General features: G+C 44.9%; 1 protein-coding gene and 1 long non-coding RNA gene across 2 annotated transcripts in view; one reads left to right on the forward strand and one right to left on the reverse strand.

The window, feature by feature from the left end:
- Positions 1-17,353, forward strand: part of dvl3b (dishevelled segment polarity protein 3b) — a 29,769-nt gene extending 12,416 nt beyond the window's left edge. The window contains exons 8-15 of the mRNA XM_078167438.1: positions 876-1,015; positions 1,109-1,185; positions 1,297-1,364; positions 1,469-1,549; positions 1,639-1,773; positions 12,144-12,311; positions 12,884-13,102; positions 13,932-17,353. Coding sequence (XP_078023564.1) covers positions 876-1,015; positions 1,109-1,185; positions 1,297-1,364; positions 1,469-1,549; positions 1,639-1,773; positions 12,144-12,311; positions 12,884-13,102; positions 13,932-14,242 — 1,199 coding nt within the window. The 3' untranslated portion in view covers positions 14,243-17,353. The remainder of the gene's footprint in view (positions 1-875; positions 1,016-1,108; positions 1,186-1,296; positions 1,365-1,468; positions 1,550-1,638; positions 1,774-12,143; positions 12,312-12,883; positions 13,103-13,931) is intronic.
- Positions 562-18,513, reverse strand: LOC144462778 (uncharacterized). Its single transcript, XR_013491015.1, has 3 exons — positions 18,384-18,513; positions 17,386-17,483; positions 562-814 (listed from the first exon to the last, which is right to left on the reverse strand). It is a non-coding gene; the product is annotated as an uncharacterized LOC144462778 (long non-coding RNA).
- Positions 18,514-18,900: the final 387 nt, after the last annotated feature.

Here is an 18,900-nt window from a genome sequence, read left to right on the forward strand (position 1 = left end):
TAAAAGTGCACAGCTGTAGGAAGTAAAAGTACACGACAGAAAGTAAAAGTGCACAGCTGCAGGAAGTAAAAGTACACGACAGGAAGTAAAAGTACACAGCAGAAAGTAAAAGTACACAGCTGCAGGAAGTAAAAGTACACGACAGAAAGTAACAGTACACAGCTGCAGGAAGTAAAAGTACACGACAGAAAGTAAAAGTGCACAGCTGCAGGAAGTAAAAGTACACAGCAGAAAGTAAAAGTACACAGCTGCAAGAAGTAAAAGTACACGACAGAAAGTAAAAGTGCACAGCAGCAGGAAGTAAAAGTACACAGCAGAAAGTAAAAGTACACAGCTGCAAGAAGTAAAAGTACACGACAGAAAGTAAAAGTGCACAGCTGCAGGAAGTAAAAGTACACAGCAGAAAGTAAAAGTACACAGCAGAAAGTAACAGTACACAGCTGCAAGAAGTAAAAGTACACGACAGAAAGTAAAAGTGCACAGCAGAAAGTAAAAGTGCACAGCAGAAGAAAGTAAAAGTACACAGCAGAAGAAAGTAAAAGTACACAGCTGCAGGAAGTAAAAGTACACAGGAGGTGTACAGGTCCTGGAGAGTCCTTAGGGTCCTGGAGGTGTACAGGTCCTGGAGAGTCCTTAGGGTCCTGGAGGTGTACAGGTCCTGGAGAGTCCTTAGGGTCCTGGAGGCACAGCAGATTGTAGTCTGTCCTTGTCCATGGCAGTGGCAGCAGGGTACCAGCTGGTAATGGTGCTTTGGGTGATGCAGACATGAAGCTGAGACTCTGATGTTTTAATCCCTGTGATTTTATTTGTTGATCTGCAAGAAAAAACAATGATGTGACAATGAGAATGAATCTGTCTGTCCGTCTGTCTGTCAGAGAGGTATAACTTCTTGGGCATTAGTATCGTCGGTCAGAGTAACGACAGAGGAGATGGAGGGATTTATATCGGCTCCATCATGAAGGGCGGAGCGGTGGCAGCAGACGGACGCATTGAACCTGGAGACATGTTACTGCAGGTACAACTGTCAGAACTACTGTCAGTACTGGTGTCAGTTCTACTGTTTGTGGTATAACTGAACTGATTAAATAATGGTCTGTGTGTCCATCAGGTGAACGACATCAACTTTGAGAACATGAGTAACGATGACGCTGTCCGAGTCCTCAGAGAGATCGTCCACAAACCAGGGTGACACGTCTTATACTTTTAGTACTATTACCACTGTTACTACTAGTAGTACAACTGGAGTGAAGCTAACATCACACATACACGTCTGTCTGTCTGTCTGTCTGTCTGTAGTCCTGTGACGTTAACGGTGGCAAAGTGTTGGGATCCAAACCCACGGGGCTGCTTCACACTGCCGAGGAGTGAGTATCTTCAGAACGCTTGTCAGTGTCATTTATTACCTCCCCACACTTAACTTACACGGATACACCTGGTTGTCCGCTGTCTTTCCCTATGTCCCCTGAAGGTGAACCGGTCCGTCCAATCGACCCGGCTGCCTGGGTGTCGCACACTGCCGCCATGACAGGGAGGCTCCCCCCACACTATGGTGAGACTCCCATCACACAGCATGCAGTATTTGTCCATCCATCACCTGTCCATCCACGATCCCAATGATAATCTGCCCGTGTTTTTCAGGTGTGCATGAAGAAACCCATCTCACCATCCACAGCGACATGACAGCTGTTGTCAAGGCAATGGCCAATCCTGAGTCGGGTCTGGAGGTTCGGGACCGGATGTGGCTGAAGATAACGATTCCCAATGCCTTCATAGGTAACAAGCCACTACCCTTAACCTTTCATGCTTAGAAGCCCCTACTCTAAACCCTTCATAGGTAACAAGCCACTACCCTTAACCTTTCATGCTTAGAAGCCCCTACTCTAAACCCTTCATAGGTAACGAGCCACTACCCTTAACCCTATGGGCCCGAACAACGCATAGTGCGTCCAAATTCACACCCGTTCTTCTCTATTGATTTTCTCTGCAACAGTGCATCATAGCGAGAAGCCACGCATATCACGTGAAACAGCAGAAGACAAGACCTAGCACTTGTCGGTAGTCCAATGTTTTCACAGTGAAAAAAAATGATAAAGTTACACTAAAATTATGAATAACAGAGCTTTCATACAGCTCTGCACACACATTACTGTTGGATGGATTACTCGCGAATGCAGGCTCGCACAGAAATGCCACGCATATCACATGGAAGCGCACGAGCAGAGCTTTCCACTGATACCACACATCATTGTGCTGTCATCCCATCACGCTATAAATCCAGATTAATTGTCTACAAAATAAAAACCTGACGAATTTCTTTACAACCCATTATACAGATCTTGTTATCAGTCACTTCATACAGTGAGGAATATCGTATCTTACCACGTCTTAGGCTTGTGTGTGTTTCTCCCTGTCTATCCACATTTGTAGTCCGGCTTTCAAGATGCAAATATCTCCATATTGTCCAGTTGACACTCCATCAAACTTTGTATGACAAGACCAGCCACTTCACCTTTGCGCACCCAGACAACTGTAGTCTAATTATGCATGCTGACAGGGCCGTAGTCACCATATACATTGAGGGGGACACGTGCCCCCCCACCAACAACAACAAACTTTGTTTACTGCAAACAAAGTGGCAAATATTATCTTGGAGGACATCATTGCACTTGGTTGACTATTTTTCTATGATCTTAGATGTAAATATTGCATGTTTCTTTCAGATAAAACACATTTTTGACTTGTGAATGAGTCAATGGAATTTCTTGCAATAATGAAAAAATACTGGCAATCATGTCCGCCTGGCACAAGCCACATGTTTTGGACAGCTGTTAAGTGACAGAATGTCCCACCATCATGGTTCTTATATTGCCAGATTCCAGAGAGTCTCCCCTCTTCATATATGGCAGAATATGTCTTCTTCCAACTTGCTGTGGTGAGATACATGTAAAAATTTAAGAATTTAGTCACACGGATTTGTTTTTTTCATTGATATAAAAATTAATATAAAATACAGGCACATAGAAGGACATGAAATGATGGCAAATCTGGTTAGCCCAGATTGTCCTGAAAAAACAAGATATAGCATGTGTATGTAGCCTTTATAATGACTGTGATATGAACTTAAAAGTAAAGGCAGTAAAAATACCCCAAAAAACGCCTAGGGCCCATAGGGTTAACCTTTCATGCTGAGACGCCCCTACTCTAAACCCTTCATCGGTAACAAGCCACTACCCTTAACCAGGCCTATTCAATTAGCTGCCCACGGGCCACATGCGACCCAGAGGCAACCTCTGAGTGGCCCGGGCAGGGATTGGTAACAAGACCCAGTATTAAACGGCCCAAGGCAAATTTAATCAAGACTGTAATAATAGTAAGCTCTGACGTTATCGGCTCCGAAGTTATTGGCTCTTATTGTTACTTTCGTTACTTAAAGTTTTGGTTTCAGGTGTCAGCCATGCAGCGTCCATCCTAGAGGCCATTAGACGAATTGAAAACTCTATGAACACAAAGTTTGATAACCTGAAGACATCTCTCACTGGGGTAAAAACTGCTCTAGCTACAAACTCATCCCGCGTAACCAGCCTGGAAGAGACACAAGAGGAGCATGACACATGCATCACCGAGTTGGAGAAGAGTTGTGGTGAGCTGCACACCCAGAACAAGCTCTTGAAAGCTACACTGAGCGACCTCGAGAGAAGATCTAGAGGACAAAATATTAAAATTATTGATCTGCCTGAGAAAGTGGAGAAGGGCTCACCTACGGCATTTGTATTGGACCTGTTGCCTAAGCTTCTGGGAGCAGACTGCTTCCCACACAGGATCAAGGTGGACAGAGCTTACCGCATCAGCCCGCCGGACAACAAGCCACGCATTATGATTGCTACGATACACCACAACCCAGTGAAAGAGAAAATAAGATAAGATAAGATAAGAAGCTTTATTGTCATTGTACACAGGATACAACGAAATTTCGTTTTGGCATCACACAGGTCAGATCAACAAACAGTGGTAAAATGTAAACAGAGCTATAAAGTGCAGTGTATGAATAAATATTGTGTATTGTTATTATAAATATAAATATACATTTGGTTTTTAAAAACTAAATAAGAATTAAAGTCAAATGAGATTACGATTAAAAAAAACAAGCTGAAGATAAAGGAATAGATGAGATCAACTGTCGGATCAGCAGTATGGTACAGTAAGTGATATGATGATAGATGGTACGGTACAGTGGAGTGCAGTGCAGCAGTTTGATACATCAGTCAGTTCACAGCTCGCGGAAAGAAGTTGTTTCTCAGTCTGTTGGTTCTCGCACATGTGGCTCTCAACCTGCCTGATGGGAGAGTACTGAAGAGGGGGTGTCCAGGATGTGAGGGGTCCTTCTGGTTGCGGAACGCCCGCTTGAGGAGGCGACAGGAGTAAATGTCACTCAGGAGGGGGAGGGGGGAGCCGATGATTCATTGGGCAGTTTTCACCAATATTTATAGGTCCTTCCTCTCAGCTGTGGTGGAGCTAGAGAACCAGACAGGGCTGTTGTATGTGAGAACACTCTCGATGGTGCTGTGATAGAAGTTAACGAGCACCTTCTTTGAAAGTCTGTTTCGTTTGAGTGTTCTCAGGTGGAAGAGGTGTTTCTGGGCCTTCTTGACTCTTGACTCATCGCCGTTCGTTATTTGTCCCACTATGGTCATGTGATCAGCAAATTTGACTACTGAGGTGGAGCTGTGGGTAGAGGTGCAGTCACTGGTGTATAGGGAGAAGAGAAGGGGGCTGAGGACGCAGCCCTGGGGGAGACCAGTGTTGAGGATGATGATCAATCAATTTTATTTATAAAGCCCAATATCACAAATCACAATTTGCCTCACAGGGCTTTACAGCATACGACATCCCTCTGTCCTTATGACCCTCACAGCTGATCAGGAAAAACTCCCCAAAAAAAAACCCTTTAACGGGGAAAAAAACGGTAGAAACCTCAGGAAGAGCAACTGAGGAGGGATCCCTCTTCCAGGACGGACAGACGTGCAATAGATGTCGTACAGAACAGATCAGCATAATAAATTAACAGTAATCCGTATGACACAATGAGACAGAGAGAGACAGAGAGAGAGACAGAGAGACAGATGCAGGACAGACGGTAATGACAGTAGCTTACAACAACATTAATGAAAGTAATAATATTATAATTAATAATTCTGGCTACTGTGGTACAATATGTTGAAAGTATGTATTAATATCTGATAGTATACATGTGTGACAATAATCATATGTGTATAATAACAGTTTAGTGTCTGTCCGTCACTGCTGTAGACGATAGAGACCTGATATTTAACAGTCTGCATTTAATTCTCCTGTTTTGTCTTTCTGTCACAGAAGAGGTTTTAATTTTTATGAGGTTGTTATGCACAACTCCTCTTTGTTTAATTTCGGATTTAAATAATGTAGGTGGTCGGGGGACAGACACCGTTTGTATAAAACTATGAAAACTATGGCTGGGTAACTGAACTAGAAGCTCAGAGAGGTGTATAGGACTGTGTCTCCGAGTCCTGGTCTCAACTCGACTCTCAATAAAATTTGCCAGGTTCCTAGAAATGAGAGCAGCTCCATCCAAAGTGGGATGAATGCCGTCTCTCCTAATAAGACCAGGTTTTCCCCAGAAAGTTTGCCAATGATTAACGAAACCCACATCGTTTGCTGGACACCACCTGGACAGCCAGCGATTAAATGATGACATGCGGCTAAACATGTCATCAGTGTACAGATTTGGGAGGGGTCCAGAGAAAACTACGGAGTCCAACATCCTTTTAGCGTATTCACACACCGAGGCAATATTAATTTTAGTGACCTCGGACTGACATAACCAGGTGTCATTGCCGCCGACGTGAATAACGATCTTACTAAATGGAGAAGGTCTGGTCGCCAAGTCGGACATGCTGAGGTCTGAGGGTCAGGAAGCTGAGGATCCACAGGCGGAGGGCTGGTTGGATGCCGAGTGTCTCCAGTTTGCTGATTAGTTTGTGTGGGTTGATGGAATTAAATGCCGAGCTGAAGTTGATAAACAGCAACCTCACACCTTTCCAGGTGTGTCAGGGCTGTGTGCAGAGCTAGAGCTACGGCGTCATCAGTGGACCAGTTTGCCCTGTAGGCAAGCTGAAGTTGGTCGTGGGTAGGGGGAATGAAGGACTTAATGTGCCCCAGCACCAGTCTCTCTAAACATTTCATGATTACTGGCGTGAGTGCGATCGTCCGGTAATCATTCGGGCTGGAGATGGTTGGTTTCTTGGGTACGGGGACAATGGTAGTGGATTTCAGACATGTAGGGACTGTGGCCAGCTGGAGTGAAAGGTTGAAAATGTTTGTGAAGACCTCAGCTAGCTGCGATGCACACACCTTTAGTGCTCACCAGAGATGGCATCCGGTCCAGCCGCCTTGCTGCTGTTGATTTTTCTCAGGGTCTGCAGAACCTGGAATGGCTGGAGGGTGAACGGGTGGGACGTCCTCTGGTGCAGTGATGGCTTCTGCTGCTGTTTCTGCTGTTTTTTCAAAGCGAGCAAAGAAGGTGTTAAGCTGGTCAGGGAGGGTGGAGCTGCCTGTGGATGGCAGGGGGTTCTGACTCTGTCTGTAGTTTGTAAGGGTTCTGATGCCATGCTACATGTCACGTGTGCTGTTGTCTTTGAAATTGTCCTCGATGCGTTGTTTATGAGCCTTTTTAGCATCCTGAATGCCTCTGTGTCTAGTTTTCTCTGTTAGCAGTTTACTAGATTTATGTGAAAGCCCATTGCCCAGCAGTTCCACTTCAATGGTGGTTTTACTTATTCCCCTTTATTTGGGAAAGGGGAATAGGGAGGGTAGGGTATAGTTTTTTTTGTTTAGTCTTATGTACTGTACTCACAATACCTTATTTGTCTACCATAGTATCCTGCATTTTTGTTGTGTGGAGGTGTCATGAGTGGTCCTAACAATAGTTCTAATGTAAGTAATATTATCAATCTAAGTTCTTGGAATGTTAGAGGTTTAAACAACCCAGTGTAAAGAGCTGAAGTATTTTCTCACCTGCAAGGCCTTCATTCTAATATTAAGTTCCCATAGGAGACACATATTAAACATACAGAGGCCCTGAAACTGAGATGCAGTTGGATAGGACATACGTTTCAGTCAACTTTTTCAGCTAAAGCACGTGGTGTTGCCATATTAATTAAAAAGAACATTCCTTTTCAACACATATCCACCAAAACTGATCCAAATAGTCGCTTTATAATGGTGACTGGCACTATTCTGAAGCTTCATGTCACCCTCTTAAATATACACACACCTCGGGGCGCTGGTGGCTTAGTGGTAGAGCAGGCGCCCCATGTACAAGGCTGCTGCAACAGGGGCCCAGGCTCGACTCCAGCCTGTGTCCATTTCCTGCATGTCACTCCCCCTCTCTCTCTCCCCCCTTCACACTTGTCTGTCCTGTCGATTAAAGGCTAAGATGCCCTAAAAATATCTTTAAAATGTGTTAAAATGTGTGTATGTTGACAACCTAGGCTTCTTCCGTGGTGTTTTCAGTCTTATTCCTGATTTATTCACGACCAACTTAATAGTTGGAGACTTTAACTGTATTTAGATACATTTATGGATCGATCTTACTCACACCCGATCAGTCCTTCAGACTCCACTGTCGTACTCAACAGTTTGATGAAATCTCTTAATCTTGTTGATATCTGGAGAATTCAGCATCCCGCTAAAAAAGAATATTCCTTTTTCCCCCAAGTTCACAGCACCTATACAAGAACTGACTACTTTTTAATTGACTCTAGAATGGCAGCAGCCATCTCCTCATCAAAATATCACAATATCTTAATCTCAGATCATAGTCCTGTTACTGTTGGCATTGATGTTGGATGGAAGAAGACCCATTACAATTGGCAGTTTAACCCGAACTCACTGAATGATGAAATATTTTTGAAAAATGTTCAGTTTTTATTAAGGAATATGTGGCTTTCAGTGATACAGGGGATGTTTCAGACTCAACTTTGTGGGAAGCTTTTAAAGTAGTAATAAGAGGATTTGTGATATCATATGAAGCTACACAAGCAAAGGGGAAATAGGCTGTTAGAAATAGACAAGCAAATCACCTTGCTTGAAAAGCAGTACAGAACAGCCCCATCTTCACACGTACTTAAGGATATTGTAAAACTGAAACATGAATAGAATAGCATACTTTCTAAGCAAGTTTGCACTCTGGCCTGGGCACGCCAGTAGGGCCATTCATAAGATTAAAGCTCCTTCAAGCTCTCTATAAAAGAATAATAGCTGTATAAAATCTGTTTCTGCATTATGTTACGGAGGGCCATGCCTCTATACATGTATACATTGCGTATAAATGTATACATACATGCATACATACATACATATATATATTCAAATAAACACAAGAAGTTTGTGCTCTAGAAAAGGATCAGCACTCAGTGAATAACCTCCTAAGCCCTACGATAAGCTATTATGGCAAGGCTTAACTATACAGACCAGTGAGCAGTGATAACTAACATGTCTTTGGGGTCATCGGGTGGGAACCTCCTTTCACCAGTGTTTCGTCTTTGGTCCCACGACACCTCCAGGAGGCTAGACAGTGATCTCTGGCGTCCCAGAGACACTCCCCTAATGCCAGGTCTCACCTCCTTTACCTTACTTACACATGGCTTTCTCAGCCCAAACAGCACTGCCACCTTCAACAAACCCAGGCCACACCCTTGCCTCCTTACTAACTTATCTCTTCTGTATTTCTCTCCCTCACGAACAAACTGAATTACTAAGCCCCTATCCTTAACACCTTCTGAATTCACCTGTCTTCGTTTCCCTTCGATGCCTGCAGCTAAACATTTCAACACCTGGTTATGTCGCCATGTATATCGGCCTTGTGACAAGCTAACTTTACAGCCTGACAAAATATGCTTTAAGGTTGCGGTACGTGAACACAATGGGCATGATGGGTCCTCATTTACCCACAGTTTTAGGTTCTTGGGGGTTGGTAACACATCGTATGTAGCCCCTACCAGGAATCTAATACGATTCTCCCCCATACTCCACAGGTCCCTCCAACTGAGCTTCCTCTTCTCTACACTTTCCCAATTCAACCACTGTCCCTGTTTAGCCTGGGCCACTACCTTTGCACCCCTTAATATCTCCTCGTGTCTATGTATCTGTTCCACAACCAGCTTTCTTTTATCTTAGAGACCTGCTGTATTCCATATCGGTTTACCTGAGCCAAGCCCCAGGCCTCCCCGGCCAAACTGAACATTACCTACAATTTCTGCATGTCTAAGAGCTGCCTCTGCCTCCTGAACTGCCGATCTTGGGTTCCACTTCCTCCCCTTGGTTGGATTTGGAACCACAGTCCTAACTACCACGTCCTTACTCCCAGATAACAAGAGCTTTGTCCTGACCTTGGTACATTTAAATTCCTCTGTTAAACTAGATACTGGCAGCTGAAGTATCCCTTTTCCATACAATGCAACACTACTTAGGCACCTAGGAGCGCCCAACCACTTCCTAATGTAGGAGCTAACCGACCTTTCAAATCTCTCCACAACAGATATTGGAATTTCATAAATTGACAATGGCTACATTAACCAAGGATATAGCCCAAATTGCAAACACCACAACTTCAACTTTCCTGAAGTTCTGATTTATCTATTCTATCCAATCCTTCTGCCACATCTTTTCTAAATTTCACCACCTGTTCCTCATCATTCAACTCCGCATTGTACAACCTACCTAAGCTCTTTACTGACTTTTCCCTAATTGTTGGGATTTCCTCATCATCTATGACGAACTTCCTATCACTTAACTTCCCTCTACATAACGAGATGCTTCTAGATTTACTAGGCTTGATCTTCATGCTGGCCCACTTGAGGTTCTTATTTACCTTCTCTAGTAGCCTCTTTGTACATGGCATTGTTGTGGTCACCAGTGTCATGTCATCCATGTAAGCCCTAACTGGTGGAAGATGCAACCCGTTCTGTCGTCTCTCCCCACCTACCACCCACTTAGAAGCCCTGATGATTACTTCCATTGCCATAGTAAATGCTAATGGAGAAATTGTACACCCTGCCATGATGCCTATTTCTAGCCTCTGCCAACCTGTTGTGAAGCCTGCCATACTTAGATACAACCTAATATCCTGAAAGTATGCTTTCACCAAGTTAACAACTACCTGTGGCACTCTGAAGTAGTCAAACGCACTCCAAATGAGGCTGTGCGGTACTGAACCAAACGCATTTGCAAGATCTAAAAATATTACATGTAGGTCCCTTTTCTTAATCTTCGCTGCCTGAATCTGGTGCCAGATCATGCTAGTATGCTCTAAACACCCTGAAAAACCTGGTATTCCTGCCTTCTGCACCATGGTATCTATTAAGCTATTCCTTTCTAAGTAGCTAGCTAATCTCTGCGCAACTACACTAAAGAAAATCTTCCCCTCTACATTCAAGAGAGAAATCATCCGGAACTGGCTAAGGTCCACAGACTCCTTCTCCTTAGGAATGAGGACACCCCCTGCCCTACGCCATGCTCTTGGTATAATTTGTTTTTCCCAAACTATTCTTAGCTGTTTCCACAAAAATTTAAGGATATCAGGCGCACTTTTATAAACCCGGTAGGGGACTCCATTAGGCCCTGGGGCCGAAGAAGCCTTTGCACGTCTGACCACCTCCTGAACTTCCTTCCACCTAGGTGGCCTGACATCCATCTCATGCTCTAACCCTTCTAATGGAGGGATATCGGGTGGGAAACCTACTATCCTATTCTTCTCTAAATCTGAATATATACTTTTCAAATATTCTTCAACCTCTAACCTTTCTGCTTTAAGCTGCCCTCCCTTTTCCTGGCTGAACAATCCTTTAACAAACTTAAAAGGGTCTCTGAAAAAACCTGTCCTTACATGTTCCTTCTTTCTCCTCTTTTTCCTGAGATGCTCTGCCGTTCTAAGAATTGCTAGCCTGCTTCTCAACTCCTCTTGCAACACCTTAATTCCCTCCCTTTCTTCTTCTGTAGCCTTTTTCCACTGCTTTCTTAATTGTCTCCTTTCCTTAACTAACTTCTCTATTTCTCTTTGCCGCCTAGACTTGCCTGACTGTACCCTCTCACTCCTCTTTCTCTCATGCACCCCAAACCTCTCTGCACCATATGAGTAAATTATATCTCCCATCTTTTCTAACCTTTCTATTGCATTTCCTTTAAGCCTACTCAAGATTACTGACAAATCTCTATTAACTATCTCCCATTCTTTACTGTCATCTGCCCTAGGCCATCTAACTCTAACCTTTTGCTCCATGGTTCTCTCTCTGACTGGCATACTGACCTCAGTGTCACCTGCATCCTCTCTTACTACCCCCTCCTCCTCAGTGGCAGCGTTACTGATATCCTGCGAACTGTGGTTTTCTACCTGCCGCTGGACTTCATCCAACTGACTCGACTGACTTCTTAGGAAGTACTGATCAATGCGGCTACTCTGCCCTTTCTTTGCCACACACTTCTTCCTTCCCTGATGAGTTCTGAGGCCTTTTAGTGATGTTACTTTCTGCCAGCCACAAGGACAAACCTGAAGCATCTTGTTCTCGACTGTGCTACTTTTATCCTCTACAGATGCGCTCGCCTTGCCCTGAGTGCTGCTAATTCTAGCTCTGGTGGATAGGTCCGTGCCCCTATCCTTCACTGAGTCACAGATCCAAGTCATAGTCATGTCCGTTACAATGTGTGTTACCGTGTAATCCACCTGTGAGTCATTTTCCACCCCAGCTCTCGCTGACTCTTGGGGTATTTTCCCTATACTATACTTACTATATATGTATGTATCTATATATAAACCCTTCGTAGGTAAGAAGCCCCTACCCTGATACTAACCCAGCTCCCTCCATCAAGCCCCAAGAGGAATTTATATTTACCTATTTATGATTCCATATATGTTAACCCTAAGTCGACCCCTTCAATCCCCCAAAGCCTTACCCTAGAGACCCTTACCTTAACCCTCCAGACCCTGAACTATCAGGAACCTCTGTCAACCAACTGATCCTGTGAACCCACCTGAGGTCCTCCTTCTGTCTTAATTTATCTGAGGAGTTCTACAAATATTGTCATCTAACTCCAGTTTACAATCCGTCCAGGTTCAGACGTGGTGGACTGGCTCCACCGCAATGTGGAGGGTTTCACCGATCGCCGCGAATCTCGCAAGTATGCAGGGAACCTGCTAAAGGCTGGTTACATCCGCCACACTGTCAACAAGGTGACCTTCTCTGAACAGTGCTACTACGTGTTCGGAGACCTCTGTGGAGGTGAGTATGGTGTCTCTACACCACAACAGTCACACGTTCATCTGTTTGATGATCAGCTGCAGCTGCACTAATGACCAAAAGATGGCGACAAACATGTCCCAAAACTCACCAGCTGATCATCCAGAAATATAAACATGAAACATGATATCTGATATCAGTCAGCCAGTTTAAATCAGGACTGATTCATAAATAAGCTATGAAACTATGATGTGTTGGATTCTGTCTGACTTCAGCTCCTCTTTAATGATTTGGACAGTTTGTGTCAACAGAAAATCAACAGTTCAGCTGGTGTGCTGATGTTGCTCAGCACGCATCCTGTATTCCTGAAACATTAAAATCTGAGAGGACGCAGGGAACTCACCATCAGTGCGTTCAGGGGACACACCCTGCTATTGTCCCTAATGATGCTGCATTTTAAAAAACAGCATTGTCATGTGACTTCATTGATTTTAAAGTATTAGCATAGGTTCTGTTAGTATTGTTAGTACTGTCAGTGGTAGTCCTGTGAGTACTGTCAGTATTGGTACGTGGTCCTGGTGAGGACTGATCATGTGACTGGTTCTGTCCGTCAGATCTGGGTGTGATGACTCTGCTGGATAATGAGGAAGACTCCAGTCGAGGAGGAGGCTCAGATGGTGACCCTCTGGCTCCGCCCCCGGGCCCCCAGTGGCCCCCGGCCTTCCCTTACCAGTACCCCGTCCCTCACCCCTACAGCTCGCCTCACCCCCTTCACCAGCTGCCGGCTTGGGGAGGAGGAGGAGGAGGAGGTCTGCACAGTGAAGGTGACACAGGTGTTTTTCTTTGCTGACAACTGTAACCCTGCATTCTTCATCTTGTCATCATTCATTCATTCATTCATTCATTCATCAGCCTTTAAACCAGACTCGCAGACCTTCATCTGTTTCTGTCCATCATCATCACCATCATCATCATCAGCTGAGAGCTGCAGGAACATTTCTCCTATTTCATTTTCACCAAAATATAAACTTTTTACCATTTGTTCCTTCTGATGTGATGTTTCTTCCCCGACCTTCATCAGCTGTGGTTCGGACCGTATGTCAGTGACATCACAGTCAAACATACAGGCTGTTCTGTGATTGGTTAACGGGCTCTCAGAGGCCTGAGTGACGTGCAGGTTTGCCTTTCTGCCCACAGGGGGTGCAGCAGCAAAGATAAAATCAGTGTTTATCAGTCCGTTCCCCCTTGACGTCTGTCTGTCACATTCAGACAGGTTACTGACAGCGCCACCATGTGGTCAGTTATATAATACTCTCTAAAATAATCAGCCTTCACAGGCAGCTCCAGTTTGAACTTTAGCATCAGCTGAGACTGCCAGTGTGAGCAGTCCAAGTTGCAGCATGCACAAACTGACCCTTAAAGCAAAGTCCTGCATGGATCCAAACACGCACCCGCCCACACCCATTAATAAAAGTCCCCCGACCCTCCACCCCTGATCAACAGACGAGGGATCCTTCTTCAGGGCAGATAGATAGGAAGTGGATGTCGTCTGTACACAACCGATCAAAATAACAACAGAAACAATATGGAGGTTTAGGATGACTTTAATATGGCGGCATGTTGCTGTAAAGAGGTAACAATGTCATGTTTTATTTTGTACAGGAAGTCACAGCAGCGGATCAAACTGTAGCGACGGTCTGAACGAGAAAGGACGAGGCAGCCAATTAGAGCCCAACAAGCAGGAAGTGAGTGCTTCAACTGACAAACAACTGGCGGCAGAGTCCCCTGGTGATGACGATGGCACACGGACACCCCCGACCTCCTTCTCTGGTCTCCATGGTAACAAAGACTCAGAGGACCTCCCTCCGGCCCCCTCGCCACCTCGAGGTCAGCGCCGCGACCTCGCAGATCCCCGACAGTCCTTTTGCATGGCCATGGGAAACCCCAGTGATTTCTTTGTGGATGTCATGTGACCCTGTGACAGTGGAAACAACTCCCTGGTTTTAATTTGTGGTTTGAAAAAGAAGAATCCAGAATCTTAAAGTTTTTGAGAAACATCTAGAGAGTGAACGGACCGAGGCGACTGTGAGGAGGAAGTCTGATTTGAGGTGTTTGAGATGTTTCATTGTCATCTCAGTAAAATTAAAACCACATCACAGGTGGATTTATTTATGTATGTTCACTGTGGACTACCTGAACTGATGCCAGAGCATGATGGTGGTTATGGGCAGTGATACTCTGCTGGGACATGGTTGACTGGGAGCGACTCACTGCCCAAAGTTAAAGAGTTCAAGTACCCCAGGGTCTTTGTAGGCCTTTTACCAGACTACCAAAGCTCTCAACTTACCAGTCAATCTACGCTCCAACCTTCAGCTCCGGTTGTGAGCATTCGGTGGTGTCTGAAAGGAGATCATGGAGCTGTGACATCAGGAGAACTGCTGCTCCTTCATGTTAAAGGATGTTGGTTTAGGTGTTTCAGGAATCCGAACAGCATACCTCCCTTTAGAGGTACTGTGGGCGCAGACCCTGGGGCAGATCCAGGGTAAGAGATTACAAACCTCATCTGGCCTTGGAAAGCCTCAGGATCCCCCAGGAGAAGCAAACCAATCTCTGACTGGTTCACAAGTCCAATATCAAAGCACCACTTCCACTGCTGACATGTCCCAGCAGAAACCAGAGTCCCCAGGCAGCAGCCCCTCCAGGACGACATTCAGATATTCAGAACAGCCAGAGCCTTCAGCAATGTGTAGTTGTATCGAGTCTGAGTCTCCTGAGTATCCCTACACCTGCCCGACACCTTTCACCCTGGAAGATATAGTCCAAACCCTATACAAGAGTCTGGTTCTGGAACAGGTCGTAGAGTATATCTGCTCGTATTCCCACTACGAATCAGGCTGTTCCCCACCAGTGAGGTGACATCACTAGAATTAGTTTCCATAGTCAGGGGCCGCACATCTGCCTGTCCTATTGGCAGTATACCTGACAGCTATTCCTGCCCTGGATCTGCCCCGGGGCCTGCTTCCAGGTGGACATGCCAAGAGTACCTCTAAAGGGAGGGACCCTGATGGGATTACCGAACTACCACAACCCACACCTCACAAAAGCAGACAGTCCAAGCCCTGTACAAGAGTTTGTTACCAGAGCAGGCGCACTGCATTGATTATATCTACTTGGTATGGCCGGTACTCCTGCACCAACTCAGGCTGTTCACTACCAGTGAGGTGACATCCCTAGAACTCATTTCCCAGGGTCCTTACGTTTGCCTGCCACACAATTGCTAGTATACCTGACACCTGTTCTGCCCACATAATAATAATAATAATAATAATAATACAAAATACATTTTATTTCTGGCCACCTTTCATGACACTCAAGGTCGCCTTACAGAGTAAAATACAATAAAATAGAAAGTAAAAGATAATTCAACATTTAACAACAAACAAATATTAGTTTAAAAAGCAAACAAAACTAACATAAACAAAACATCTGTTCAGGCGTACCCACTCAAAGAGAGTAGGAAAGCCTGAACAGGTGAGTTTTCAGCCTGGATTTAAAGTGAAAGCCTCAGGATCCCCCAGGAGGAGCACGACATGGCACTTGGTACGGGGGCACCTTGGGTCAAAGATGAACCTGGTAGTTGTATCGGACGATCAGGTGAACTGATGGTGATGGAACTGGTTGGGTGGATCAGGCGGGAGCTCTCAGACAGATCTGGTAAATCCAAAGTAGTGAGGGGTGAGTTGGAAACATATGATCGAGGCCCCGTCCACTCGGTTAAACTCTACCTCGGGAGGAATTTTTCCTGCATCCTTTTGGAGGCTGGGGACATGAAGCCTGAGTGGGACACATTTACTGCTCCCATTCTGGTAGTGGCTGCTGTCATTGGTACTTGTCGTGGTGGTAACCAAAGAACCCACATATGGGCATGACTAGGGATGGAGGATGTTAACGTGGGAATCTCCTGAAGCAGTAGAGAAGGTTTAGTGAAGGTAGGGCTTTATGAAACCAGGTCAATTACAGGAGAATTTTGTGGAGGCCACGGACAAAGACTTTGGTTTGGCCTCAGAGAGTTTATGTCAAACTGTTGTGCAGCTCAGGCAAGGCCTCGCTGTTTTCAGTAGAGAAAGAAAACTGCTTCCCTTTAGTGAGGATATTGTTGGAAGGAGCACTTTTAGGAACTCCTAAACTCTGCCGACCCACCCTCTGTAGAGAAACATGGAGACAGTGTATGTAGACTAGGGTGGTGGTCCCTCCTTGAAAAAGGAGACTGGAGGATGTGTGCTAACTACCAGGGTATCACTCTGCTCAGCTTCTGTAAGGGTGCTGGAAAACTGACTTTGGAATCTTGAACCTCAGATTCAGTTGAACTAATGGGGATTCCAACTTAGCAATGATACTGGAGGGTTCGCCATCCTGTCTGGATGGGTTTTGTGGACTTATGACAGCTGATGACGGTGTCCTTCAAGGTGTCTTGTGTGCTGCTGCTACAGTTCATCCAGTCCTTGAATAACTGAGCAAGAGTTGTGTCCGTGTTTTTGGCAGGAACTTGTGCATTTTCTCAGTGGGTGTTGTGATTTTGCTGCTGGCTTCATCTGTGTGACCTTCAGTGTAGACTGGGATGGTTTGTAGTATGAAGCAGGAAGAATGAGGGTCAGCACCTCCAAATCTGACGCCATGATACTGTGGAGTGAGTCACTGCCCCGAGTGAGACAGTTTGAGTATCTCAAGGTCTTTGTAGGCCTTTAACTGGACTACCGAGTCTGCCAAGTTACGACTTCAGACCTGTGAAACCTGTTGGTGCCACCGGTGTAACCAAGACTCAGAATGCCAAGTTAGGACCGACTTCAGACCAGAGGTGAGCCCTGTGGGTGCGACTGACCCCTAAACCATACTGTACACACCAACCTCCTTCCTCAGAGCAGGTATGTAACAGTGTAGATGAATATAAAGATCTATGATGGCTGAACAGCTCAGTTCGTTTTCACTTTATTATTGTTATTTATTTATTTATTTATGATTGTTTTGTTTATCTGTCTTCACTCTGCAGCTTTTTAAACAAACACTATTAAAAAATGTCCAACAAACTTTTTGTTTCTGTTGTATTTTCAAACCAAACCTCAGTGAATATGAAATCCTTCACACTCATATGTCCTGGTTTGGGTCCGGTCCTGGTCCTGGTCCTGGTCCTGGACTTGGTCTGGTCCTGCAGCAGAACTGACAGAAACAAGGGGAACTTCAGATGGCAGTTTTCCCCAGTGTTTAGATGTTTAATTTATTTTACTCCTCTTTATTCATTGGAATCATCATATTTATGTATATATGTATTAATACTGTGGTCATATAATTAGGTCCTCAGCGCAAAGGGGGTACAGTTCCAGGACAAAGGGGGTGCAGTTCGAGGACCCTGTTGAAATCCAAGGGGTTTTTGTTCTTCCTCCAAATGAATTACATTTTTGAGGTTTAACAATCTGAAAAAAAAAAAAAACTCCTGAAACTTCACACACATTACGTCTGGTGAAATATCTGATATTTTGGGGGTCTCGTTCTCGGGTTCAGTAGCACCCCCTACAACATTTCTATGAAGCAGCCCCTGAAGCTGGTTTCAGCTACAGGTACGCTACTTGGTAGACACATGGAACGTTCCAAGACGTACAAAAAGGTCAAACTGAGCCGTACTCTAAACCTAACTGGAAGTCAGCCATTTTTAATTTATTGTGAATTTTTTGTGCATTTTTGGCCATTTCCAGAGGTCGTACTTTAACGAACTCCTCCTACAGATTTAATCAGATTGACTTCAAATTTGGTCTGTACCATCTGAAGACCATGGACATCAACAGTTGCTGAAAGCTTGAGCTTTCATTGAACCGTGTGACCGTGGCGAGCTGTCAAATTTCCATGTGTCACCACTAAACAGGAAGTTGTAACTTCGTGTACCTTGTTCAATCTGCACCAAACTTCACATGTTTAATAAGACTGAAGGCCTGAAGCCAACTACATGCACAGTAGGTGTCATGGTGATTGCGCCACCTTCTGGCAACCAGAAGTACGTCTTTTCAAACATGTATTCTTTGGTTTTCGTGAATGTTACATGGTATGGGTCTAAAACTGACGTACAACAACATGACGTTCATCAGGATCAGCTCTCTGCAGGGTCACAGGTGTGTTTATCAGGATCAGCTCTCTGCAGGGTCACAGGTGTGTTTATCAGGATCAGGATCAGCTCTCTGCAGGATCATAGGTGTGTTTATCAGGATCAGCTCTCTGCAGGATCACAGGTGTGTTTATCAGGATCAGGCTCAGCTCTCTGCAGGATCACAGGTGTGTTTATCAGGATCAGCTCTCTGCAGGATCACAGGTGTGTTTATCAGGATCAGCTCTCAGCAGGGTCACATGTGTGTTTATCAGGATCAGGATCAGCTCTCTGCAGGGTCACAGGTGTGTTTATCAGGATCAGGATCAGTTCTCTGTAGGATCACAGGTGTGTTTATCAGGATCAGGATCAGCTCTCTGCAGGATCACAGGTGTGTTTATCAGGATCAGGATCAGCTCTCTGTAGGATCATAGGTGTGTTTATCAGGATCAGCTCTCTGCAGGATCACAGGTGTGTTTATCGGGATCAGAATCAGCTCTC

This window comes from Epinephelus lanceolatus, chromosome 4 (genome assembly GCF_041903045.1).
Source record: "Epinephelus lanceolatus isolate andai-2023 chromosome 4, ASM4190304v1, whole genome shotgun sequence".
NCBI lineage: Eukaryota > Metazoa > Chordata > Actinopteri > Perciformes > Serranidae > Epinephelus > Epinephelus lanceolatus.